General features: G+C 38.4%; 1 protein-coding gene across 3 annotated transcripts in view; it reads right to left on the bottom strand.

Moving 5' to 3' along the window:
• The window catches only part of MLIP (muscular LMNA interacting protein), a 103,875-nt gene that overhangs the window by 2,607 nt on the left and 88,758 nt on the right, over nucleotides 1-12,510 (bottom strand). For all 3 annotated transcript variants that reach the window (XM_075148027.1, XM_075148029.1, XM_075148028.1), the window contains one exon: nucleotides 6,424-6,477. In XM_075148027.1, the coding sequence (XP_075004128.1) occupies nucleotides 6,424-6,477 (54 nt within the window). The remainder of the gene's footprint in view (nucleotides 1-6,423; nucleotides 6,478-12,510) is intronic.

Here is a 12,510-nt window from a genome sequence, read left to right as displayed (position 1 = left end):
GTTTCCTGCACTGTTAATTTATAACTATGCTTATTGAACTTGGGATGATTTTTCATACATTGACGTGTATGAAGTATACTGCACACAGCAAATTTCAACAGACAAAACATCACCTTGGCTAAATGCACGTTAGAGGACATTTCAGACTCATATTAGGTTTCCACCTCTTTTTTGGACCACATCCTGGGAGCACAGAGCATGTGCCCAACCTTGCATTCACATGGCATGGTTTTTTTTCCTCCACCTTTGCAAAACTTTCGACACAGTCTCCTACAAAACCGAGGAAGGGGGTGAACTACAGAGTGGATGAATAGCTGGCTGGACCATTGGTCTGAAAAGATAGTAGTCAACAGTTCAAAGTCTCTCTTCCAGGTGGCATTTCAGAGGATGCTAAGGTGAATGCTATTTGACATCTCCATCGGGGACCTGGGTGGTAGGAGAGCCTATATGTCCAGGAAGTCTGTGGATGTTACTAACTTAGAGGGGAGGGAGAGACTGACATGCTGAGGGTATGGCTCCCATTCTGGAGGAATTTGCCAGACTGGAGGAATGGGCTAGCAGGAGCTTTGTGAACAAAGGCAAATACAAAATCCTGCGGAGGAAGTGAACAACCCCGTGCAACGGTACAGGCCAGTGACTGACTGGCTGGGTAGCAGCTCTGCAGAGAAGGACCTGAGGTCTGGTTGACACCACACGGAACGTGGGTCAGTCCACCCTTGTTGTGATGAAGGATAACTTCATATACGGTTGCATTAACTAGAGCATAGCCAGCCACTTGGGCTGGGCACTAGTGATGCTGCATCTGGAACATAATTTCCATTTTTGAGCCCTCCCAATAGAAAAGAGTTGTCAAGCAACCAGAAGAAACCCAATGGAGGACCATCAGGGTGATTGTAGGGGTTCCTTGATTTCTGGGAAAGGCATATGATGTATGAGGGGAGACTACAGGGCATGTTTAACCTGAAGAGTAGGCTAAGGAGTATCTATTTTCCCTCTCCAACTATTTAAGCAGGGTTTCTAGAGTGCTCAGATTTGCATGGTGAAAGGAAAAGAGGCAACAAGTGGGGAAATTTTCACTAGCCATAAGGAAAAATATTTTTATCATTAGAGTGGTCAAACACTATAACTATTTTTTTCTCAGATTCTGTGATTCTAATTACTTATGCATTACTTAAGTATTGAATAATAAAAAAGCCTTCTTCAAACTACAACTGTGTTCTGACTAGCTATTCAGGGCAAGTTCTTTTCCTCTAAAACTATTATACAGAATCCTGCCGTTCTTTAAAGGGGACCAAATACAATAGCTGTTTCTTAAAGTCAGATAGAATTAGATTAAAATAGCAGTTTAAATGACATACTGACATTTTGAACTTTCTCTGTATCACATTTATATTACTATCCTTTCAGTCTTTTTAATGTAAATTTACCATAAAAGTAATACATTTACAGTAATTCTTTTTATAACAATCACATTAGAAACAAAATCCTATAAATGCATAAAATTATTTTTTCTTGTTAATGCATGGTGATCTAATATGCCCTTTCATGTCAGTAGGCTATAACTGAAACTTTTTACTTAAAACCAGGAGCGATCATGATGTGAAGCAACTTTGGGGGGGGGATTTTGTAAGCTCTGGGATTTTCTTCCTAAATCTAGGGTACAATACCAGCATTTTTAACTGGAAGAACATCACTCTCCTCTGATACTGCCCTTACATAGATTCTTTAGCATAAGGACTTTTTCATAAAATGAGTGCATTTTCTTCTTATATGTAGAATCTATCAATGATTAATACTAATGTTGACCTCTGACCAGGAACACTCCTTAAGTAAATAAAGATTAAGAGCAATATATAACAGAACTTTGGACCTTATTGACATTTTCATAGAATTTAAAATTTCAAGAACTTTTTGTATTAAAGTTGTTTAAAGTCGAGCAGGGCAGATTAATCGTTTCCCCTAGAAAAAAAAAATAGCTTCTTGTCCTAAAATTCTCAAATATTTGCACAAAAGTGAAATCCTGTCACCACTGAAGTCAACGGAATCAGCTTTTTCTCATGAGGTCTTTTTATGAGTGTTGACCTTACAGATGCTATTATTATCTCAAATAATTATTGCAGAGACCTTTCAGGAATAATAAACAGATAAGACAGAGTAGCAGCTGCAGCAAAAGATTACATGAACCTAAAGTAATTGTATAATAGACTTGAGATTTTGCAAGTCATATATGAATAAGAGACTACATACTTTTAGCACCTGCATGCAGTGTCTTTTTATGACACATGCCCCAGGTTTTCTCTAAATATTCTGACTCAGTACAATTCTGAGAATGATTATAACGTCATTCACACATCATAACCTGGGCAAACACTAGGTTTACTTTAAAGAAAGACAGTAAGTATTGGAAATTACTGGTATATTGCGTGGTCAGGTTTTACACAACTATCCTTCAGATCTTCTCCAACTAAAAAGCCCTGGTTGTAGAGAGAGGTTTCACAAGGAGGAGAATGTCCCTTATTTGTTTTCCTGCTTTCACAGGGAAGTGACAGATTTTATTTGCTTCATGCTGTTACAAAATGAAAATAAAGCTGCATGAAGAATAGAATGCTGTTCTTCTGAATACAACGGTAACTCTTTTTTTTTCCCCAGTAAATACTTCACTTTGAGGGCAACAATATGAATTACTAAGTAGAAACTAGCAACACCTTTCCTTCTTCCCCCCTCTCACTCCTTCCTAAAGGTCAAGGAGGTGCTTATGTTTCACAGGGCATCTGCCCACCCATTCCTTTTTGAATTGCATAAACCACACTGACTTTCTCCCACTGTGTTTTTAGCTCTGAGGGAGGAACATTGCAGGAGAAGAAGTTAAGTAGGAGCCTATACGTAATTCTAGATAAAGAAGAGCATTTTGGTGAGGGCAGAGACTATAGGACAGAGAACTAAAGTTCTTATTACAGCAGTAAGAGTAATGTTGGACTTATAACTTGACAGAATTTTTCCTAATCAGTTCAGCATCCAAACAGGACTTCACTAATAATAAAGGACATTTTAAATTATGCGGAGACTTGTGGGTTATGTACATTCATAAAGTGTAAATTCAGCATAAACAGTTCCTAGAGTCAAGATAGGTTCCTAAATAAGATGGAACAATACAGGTGCCTGAAACATGTTGTGATTTTAAAAATCATCCACCAAGGCCTACCTTGTTTTCTTCACTGCACTGAAAAGGGACAGCAACATAACACACAATGTTGAAGAACCAACCACATCAAAGAGAAAACGATGAAAATTTAGTCGTTCTTCAGAGGCAGCTCAACAACAACATATCTCAAAGAAGGCACCACCCTCAGGGCAGCTAAGAAGAGTGCCCCAAATGTTTTGATCTGCTCCTGGCTCTATGTTGTTCTCCTGTCTGTCTCCAAGATAGCACAAATTTTGATCTCCTTCTGGGTATCAGTGCTGTCTGGAGCTGGAGCACTGACTTCTGTCTCCAGCAATAGATCTCAAAGCAAACAGACGCCTTTGTTCAGTCCTTCTTGACTGAGAATGAGCAAAGGGGTTCGTCTCTAGATGTATTTGTGTCTTCTCTGCCACTCCCTAAACATAGAAAGACTCAGTCTCAACACGGTCAGCATGGTATCCCTGGTCACCTCCTCCTGCTAAAAATAAGATTAAAAATTGGAGAAAAAAAATAGGTAAAATGCCCTGTACAAGTACTTTGAAAAGTTCATTGGAGAAAGCTTCCTTTGATTTGTAATAGAAAGAACAGAAAATGTGTCATCTCTTGATGTTATTTCCTGACGAGCTTGTGCTGAGCCTGACACAGTTCTTCCCACTGTGTCTACATGTGGACTGGAGTCCACCCCTATAGTCATAGTCAGTTATGTGACAGGCCCAGGGAACCAGCACAAATACTCAGCTTACTCAGCTGTACCAAATGGTATCTGACACTTTTTTTTATGTTAAGGCTAAATATTTGCCTCCAGCTAACATTATTTTAGGTATTATAATAAGATATTATAATAAGATGTTAATCAAGGGAAATACAAAGAGTACTAATAACAGCCCAGATAAATTCTCTTCTTTCCAATTGATTGTCTTTGCTCTTTATAAATGCAATCACAATTTCATCAGAGATTTTTATTCTACAGGTCATGGTACAAATGTTCCAACTGTTGGAGTACATTTAAGCTTTTTAATAAATTGGTTGATAGAAATTATGTTCAAAGTGTCTGTTTAAAATAGAAGGGAACTTTTAGGAGACAGTGCTATATATTTTATCTGCCTTGGAAGAGACCAAGTTGGCCTCTAACCAAAGGAATTTTGCACTTTTGTTGTCATTGTCATCAATTTGGAACATGCTACAACCTCATGTTTTCAACGATATCTCAGTCACAGTAGTCTGACTTTACTGTGTCAGTACGAGATGCTTCACTTTCTGCACTAATTTTAATAATGCATCGGTTAAATTATGTATCTTGTTTCTTAAAAGAGTTCTCTTTGAAAAGATCTCTCTTTCCATTAGATCTGTAAAGCTCTCCCTCAACATATAAATTGTAAAGAAAAAAGGTGAGAGCTGGGGATCTAGCTGTTCGCTTTCCCCTTTCTTATTTTCAAATATGGGAAAATCAGTTGCATCATCAGAGGCTGCGAACAGCTAGATCCACATCTCTCATCCTTTACTTCAATAATATTTCAGAAACTTTACAGATGAGATGGGAAAAAACAACCTGTCTGAGAAGCTCAGCTAGTATTTGTTGTCTAACTTCATTTTGTGAAGGCATTGTGGGGCTTCCTTTGGATAGATCCACTGCAGAAACTATAACAACTGCTTTTGAGAGAACCAAGAAGTGGCTCCTGGGAGGCAGAGCAAAGGGGTTTCACGGTGTAGAAACAAGCAGAAAGGTCAAAGGCAAGGAAAAAGGGAGGAGGCTGGAAGGCCATGATGAAGATTCAAACAAAAAGAGGTATGAAGTTGCTCTAAGTCCCTGACCCCGTGCACAGAGAGGCTGGGGATGCGCATGAGAGTAAGAGGCTATGTTCATGTCTCACATACTCCTGGTGCAGAACAGCAGTCCGTTGATCCACCCAACAAGTGAGATGTCTACCTTTTTTTTTCTTTCTTTTACTTTTTTTTAAACCTTTTTTTCAGTGGAAACCAAGATAAACTGTAAGGATTTATTGATAGTCTCTGTCAACAAACTCAGAAATCAGGTAAACGCTCTGCTTCCAACATGTGAAGGGCTTGACCTCAAAACTCTCTCAATATTTTTCAAAACAACAAGAAAGTTACTCGTTTGGTAGCAATTATTGGCAAACATCCATTTCATTTATTTAAATGCTCATTTTGTTGCTTTTAGCAAGACTAGAATCTAATTTTAAAATAATAAATTAAAAATAAACTCTTACAAAAATGTAATTATCATTCCTATCTATATTGTTAAACTCATCAAAAAACTTGTGAAATAATTATGAGCATACACCTGGTAACCAAAGGAGATCTCAATAGTAAAGATTCGTTCTTGTGTCATAAATGTACTCATATTGCTATTATTGGTAGTAATTTATGCCTTCTTACGTGAATTTCTAAAATAATGTTGAAAATGTCCTTTAATTAAAGATGTTCTATTACATTCCAAAGCCTTCAATAAAGAATATGATAGTTAATTAAATTACATATGTTTATTTCAACATTGAGGCTATAATTCATCTTCATGTTCATGACCTTGTTGGAAAACAGACTTACCTGTGCCAGCAGAACCTTTTTAATTTTTATATGCCCTGTCTCAAGAGAAAATTAATGATGTGCAGCAGATTGCTTCAGCTCCCACTTGAGTGAATTATCTAGGGTGGTAACCACTATGGTCCTAGAGTTTAGATATGCAAAAGTAGTAGGGAATTGGCCACTGAATTTAGACTTCAAGAAGATTTGTTTCCTTCTTTAAAGTCAAATAAAGCTGGCACTGAATTTTGATACCGGGCAAATTCACGCTATGTGTTGTCTTACGTTTTCTTGACAGTCCTTTACGAAATTCTCAATAACTAATTATCCTAGTGCTTCTGGTAGTTGTTGTATCTGGTACTTAAAACAGAAGCTATACCAGTGACTGCAAATTGTGGAATGTGTGATTTAAATGGGGCTAACTGTATAATTTAACAAATCCTGCTTGCTAACATCCCAACAGCACATATCAGGAACCTGAAGTGTAAATGTTAGTGTTACTCCAAATTCACATAAGCAACACAGTCTGCAAAACAACTCTGTTTTTTTTCAGAATAATTAATGTTTATCTAGTCCGTGCACTGGACAAAAGCAGATTGAGAGCTCAGCACATTTTTGCTCATTAACTCTACACAAGCTACATAAATAAAAGATAAAGCTAGCATGCAAATGATTAAACCCATTAAATGTCAACTGATTACCTCCTTAGAGCCGAGTGTTTCATTTTCTGGAATAGGCACTATGGGGTGACTGGGCTGCCAAGATGTCACAGGTTGAAGAGAGCATGAGGTTAAAAACAGGAAAAAGAAATCCGTTATCAGTTCAATTTCTGTATAAAATATATCACTAAAGCTTAATAATGAGAGCCAATACCCTCAGTCATGCAAAGGATAGCAAGGCAATGAGATGCCATTTGTCTTCGACAGGCTCCCTGTTGAACAGACTCTCTCTTACTACTTCTCTGTATGAAAATCTATTTCAAGGTATGGCTTGTTTTCTGTTATATCATACTCCTATAATTAAAAGGGTGGGGAAGGGATAAATCATTTTCCAATTTGAAAGAGGCATCTCAGGTAAAAATCACAGCAAGGGCACCTGCCTTATAATCCCTTTAGTATGAGATAATGCACATAAAGTTATTTAAAACTGCAGCTGTATTTCTGTCACTTTGAATACCTGTCGCCTTAAATCTCCTCCAGAAGAGCTCTCCTTAACCTTAAATTTCATAGACATAAATCATACAAACATTTAACTAAAAAATGCTCTATAACAGTAATTAGTATGTGCAGAAAGGAGTTTTAGATCTCAGTAATTTTCCAGTGTTTTGAGTATTATATGATTTGCATCTAAGTAATGCAATTTGATGGATGCGACTCAAGTGAAGAACCATACCAATTTCAGTAAGATTTTGATTAGAATACAGGTAAATAGATAAGCTGGAGCTTATAAAGGCAATGTTAAGATCATAAGCTTGTGAGGTTTTCCTATACAGTGACACAGAGACATCCTCTTTAGAGCAAAGGCAGCTGAAAGTATTGGGGTTTGGCGAATTTAGAATTGTACAAAAACAGGGCTGGAAGAAGCCTGTTATTTTCAACGTATCAAAGGCATTACTTTGTTTTGGTATTTAGATCAAATAGTAAATTAACAAATAATGTGTTGCTTAAAAAAATATTGCCCTTGCCCTAACAAAATTAATTTTGAAACTGTGCTTTTTGAGAAGCAAAACTGATTTGCTAAACCGGCCCTATAAAGAAAGAAGGAATCTGAAGTGGAATTTTCTGTAATTACATCATGGATCTGCTATGTATTGTGCTCTCATTTTGTAAATTTGCCCTGATTCATTTTCAGGGAAGCAGGAATCAACTCTAAAAACAACAGCAGCAGTTACAGCAGCTTTGAACCATTTTACTTCTTCTTTTTCCCCCCCGCAAAAAATGAAAAGGCAAGTGAACAACTTCAGGCAACAAGTTCATTTAGTTTATTTATTCAGTAAATTCAGTCAAGGGAATAATTTTAGGCAAAGGAAGGGTAAGGAAGGGGTCAGGAGCCTAGATCCTTCAGCGGCAACATCCCTCCCTCTGCCACACACCTGGCTCCCAATTTCAGCCAGCACAGATGCCGAGGCAGCCCCCAGACCATACACCACCCTGCTGCTGCAGCACAGCTCTTCGCAACAGACACAGGAGGTGTTTAACAGCCTATGTGGGAGACAGATGTCCCGTTTCCAAACTCAGAGTCCTGCGGCTACCGAGGGTGGGCAATCCTTGGTGATACACAAGTACAAAGTTCTAGCAACACCTGCGGTATCTTGGCAAGCTTATTTCATTGAAATAAACCCTAGAGTTGAGTTACCTATTGCCTCACCAGAATATGGCACCTCTGTATTCCAGGCAAAGTAAGAAGGGTCAATCACAAAGAGAAGAGGGAAAGTACTGATGATTTTCTGTTTACTTTCTGATGTCCGGCTAAGCTCTCTGAGAATAATTGTCCACTGCTTGCAAGAAAGAAAAGCTCCCTAGTTAGGTAGTGATCCAAGAATGCAACAGCTCTTTTTCTCAAATTGCACAGAGAGCCAATCAATGAAAAATGCACCTTTATTGTGTTATCTTGTCCTGGCCTTTCTTACTGGTATTCATTGCCTATCGCGTTAACCTGAAATGCCTCTCTGAGTCATGATTCTGCCTTACCTTGTTCCTTGAGTATGAGGTCTCAAGTCCCTCCTTAGACCTGACAAAAGTAATGATTTTTTTTGTCCAAGAAATATATTTGCTTACTTTATTTTGATAGCATCCTTTTTTCAAACCAAAGAGCCAACATGTACAACAGTCTCCATAGAGAGGGAAAATTATCTGTATTTTCTGGACAGACACTCTTAACATTGATTATTTTGGAAAGGTTTAATTGAAAGAAGACAAGTGAAAGGCAAACAAAGACTTCACTGATTAATAATGGGAGGAAAAAAGTAAAAACAGGCTTAAGACTTGGAGAAAAACTGAACAATATACAGTTCTCTCTGTTTTCACAAGGCTTTTCTGACATAAAACCCCTGAAGTTATCATAGAAGAGTCTATGTGTTCTACTAGTCAGGCGTCTGGAGACCTGATTTTGCCATGACATGGGGTCTAGTCTTAAGGAAGTCACATATGGCTACATTTATAAAGAACTTCAGTGAATATGAAGCACATAAGCCAAGTGCTGCATCCTTTCTGCTGAAATAATGCTTAGTCTTGTAGGTCCCTGAAAGGAGGGTGTTGTTTTCTCCCTGGGATCATACAGCTCTGCCTCTGCCAGCTGAAAAGGAGCTGAGTGTCTTGGCCTGGGTGACCTCATCGTAATGAGCTGGAGGCCTGTTCCCTGTGTTATCTCCAGCAAGTGTCAGTGTAATCTGAAATGTGTCAGCCTTGCTGTGGAACAGGTCCCATGCCTATCCTCTCAGAGTTTAACCAAGAGGCTACAGAGTCTTATTCTTTCCTCCCTGATTTTTCCTACACATACGATTTCTGTGTTCTTGAATGCACACCACGCCAGTCCCACGAGCAGGATGGAACTTGCTGTCCCAGTGCACTTGCTTTCTGCAGCTCCGTGAGTAATGACCGGATTCTTTTGGAAGACAGAGAAGTTTGAATCTCTGCAAGGTGAGATGAGCACTGTAATCAGGTCTCTCACTGTCTGGGTAAGTGCTAAAGGAGGGCATTGGCATCTCCATGTTGTCTTCTCTGCATGGTGGTCAGCCCAGGGTGTTCAGAGGACACTTAACAGGACAGATAGCCTACCTGATTAAACTCAGCCTTGTGCCTGAATCATAGTACAACTTATGGGCCTAAGCACAGGGGAAAGATCCTCACAGAGTGTGGTCATCTCTCTGCAAAGACGAGCTATCAACACCAGAGTACCAGATGGTCAACCTAAAAGTACCAGAACGCAAAGTAGGCAGAATGAGGTGGGATTAACCCTTCCTTACTAGACATTGTGTGACTATCATCCCTGAGTTATATAGGAATGTGCCCATGTCCACAAGATCTTAAGTGTGAATGCAACTTGGACTATGTACTTTTTACGGGTGTGTTGTCTTAGTGAGACCTCATCAAGCTCTGCCACTGGCAGCCTTCCATCTCCGGGTCAAAGCAGCTGGCAAGAAGCCCTATTTTCTTCTACAAATGTAAAAGGATTGCATCTGTTGATGGTGGAAGACGACAATATTGCTTTTATAATTTCTATTCTTTTTTCCTTTGCCAGTTACAAAATTCTGCATTACTCTTACAAGGTTAATTAATAATTCCTAACTTTTCCAGATGTTACTCAGTTTTCTGGGAATGTGACATTTTCTTTATTATTTCTAAGAACAGTGAAAGAGCAGACTAGACAAATCTGCATTTGTGGCTGCAAAAATTCTACTGAGGAGAGCAGAATATCCTGACAACATGTAAGTATTTGCAGCATGTAAGTTCAAAGGGAAATTATATACCTGGCCAAAATAACCTCTTACAGACTCAGTCAAGGCTTTGGAAAGAGGTGGTTATATAACATCTTAGTTAGACCTTTGTTCATTTAGCTCTGTAGAGTAATCAGCAAGACATTTAAAAGGTCAATTTATCTTTATTGTGCTGTGAATCACAGCTGCCTCTGAACTAATATAAATCTTTCTGAGCTGTTCTCAATGTAAGACCTTTTTCATAAATCTAAGTCACTCTCTAGAGGGTCTGTAACCTTTGCTAATTGAGACAGAGGTTTAAAACTCTTTGGAACCAGTGAGCAATAATGTACATAAGAAATAAGAATGTTTCAACTACAGTAACCAGAGAATATTCACATATACACTATTCTTTCAAACTACTCTGTTAAATCTTTAATCCACTTTGAAAAGAAATTAGATACTGTAGACTTTTATGAAATAGAGTCATTCATTCACAGTAGGAAAAATTACTAATTTCTTAAAGACTAAAAATGTTTATTTATACATGCATAACAAGCAAACTTTTTTTATAAAACAATTTTATAAATAACCGTGTTTTCTGAGTACAAGAACATGAAATATAGGGTACCAACAAATGGTAAAACACCCACAGCTACAGAGCAAGGACTACCTTCAACTAAGGGGAGAGAAAATATATAATGTAAAGGGACAATTTATAATTATGATGTCTATAGTCTCTCTGAAATGACACAGTATAAAATCCATTTCAAAGATTCAGTTAGTTAAGCACGCAATTCTTTTGCACCTTTCACCTCTCTATAAAAGGAAATGTAAAGCAGAAATGGTGGTCACAACAAAGATTTATGATGTGCCTTCAGCCACGTATGCAATAGAACGTCCTGACTGACTTGCAAATCATTGTTATACACTACTGTACCTGTGCATTTTTAACTTGAAGATTTCAAAACTCTCTCCAGATACTGATAAGTAGCTGCACAAGAGGGACAATTCGCACGCAGACATGGTTCCCTGACAGGTTCTCACAGGACACAGCCCTGGAGGGCACCAGAGTGGGGTAAGACACAAAAATTTGTATTTGAATACCAGAAGCTGGAGGAATTACAGGGCTTTGCAGTAGGGATTCCTTATCTCTAAGTGGAGCTGGAGGGAAGGAGATGCACGCAAGCCCAGCAGTGCATTGATTTTCCTTGGACTGCCTTTTCCCAGACAAAGTTCAACTTCTCATGCAGGGCTAGTCTACAATGGAATTGGCTGGGGATTTTCTGCCAAAATGATTTTTCAAGGGAAAATACTAGCAACAGAAAAATGAAGCTTGCTGCAAAATATTTTGCTGTCTCTTGCAAACTCTTACTAGTCATTTAGAAAATTAAAATGAAGTATTTAATTGTAAGAAATCTCGTCCATAACTGGAATATTGTGTTTTCTGACCTGGATGTTTTGTTTTGGATTACTTCCATAAAATATTAAAATGTATTTCATTACCAGTGCACTTTGTGGCAATCATGATAAGAGTCTCTATTTTCTGCTGTGGGCTAATCAAGCTCTGCAGTTCCTCACAGGGCTAATTTCACTATAGGTGATTACGGGAGATGGTGACCAGCAAGGGTACCGGGCCCATAACAAAGACTTGAGGCCTGAGAACAACAACCTACCCATAAAATAAGGCAGCAGAGGAGACAAACATCTAATCACATGGATTAGAACTGTCTGCTTTGAGTTAGTTCATATAACCCAAATGATGCACATTGATTTCTGGAGTATTTAACTGTTTTCAAATTTTCATCTGTATTGGAAAGAAAATTTCAGAATTTCCAACAACACAAGTGTTTGAAATTTCCCTCAGCATATTGACTGTGAACTATTTATGGACTCACAGAAATTGAGTCATTGCTTACAAGAGACGATGTTTCCCTGCCCCAGGAAGGGGCTCATTGCTCATTGACTGATAACAGCCAAAGAACTTTAACTGCTTTCCAGGTGAGAGTGTGAAATGAAATGGATTTAAGTTTCAGACCTGACCTTCCCCCCACATATTTTCTTCCCAGATTAGCTGCAAAACTGAATCAGCCCTGTTTTCTGAGTAAGCTTCTCATGCAACAGAGATCTTTGACCTTAGGTACTTTAAATCCAAATGACAAACTTTGAATTTTGAAGATCATAGAATCATAGAATCATTAAGGTTGGAAAAGACCTCTAAGATCATTGAGACCAACCATCAACCCAACACCACCATGCCCACTAAACCATGTCCCTAAGCGCCTCATCTACACGTCTTTTAAATACTTAAATGACTCAACCACTTCCCTGGGCAGCCTGTTCCAATGTTTGACCACTCTTCCAGTAAAAAAAT

Source organism: Calonectris borealis, chromosome 3 (assembly GCF_964195595.1).
Source record: "Calonectris borealis chromosome 3, bCalBor7.hap1.2, whole genome shotgun sequence".
In the NCBI taxonomy this organism is placed as follows: domain Eukaryota; kingdom Metazoa; phylum Chordata; class Aves; order Procellariiformes; family Procellariidae; genus Calonectris; species Calonectris borealis.
This window is presented reverse-complemented; position numbering and strand designations above follow the sequence as displayed.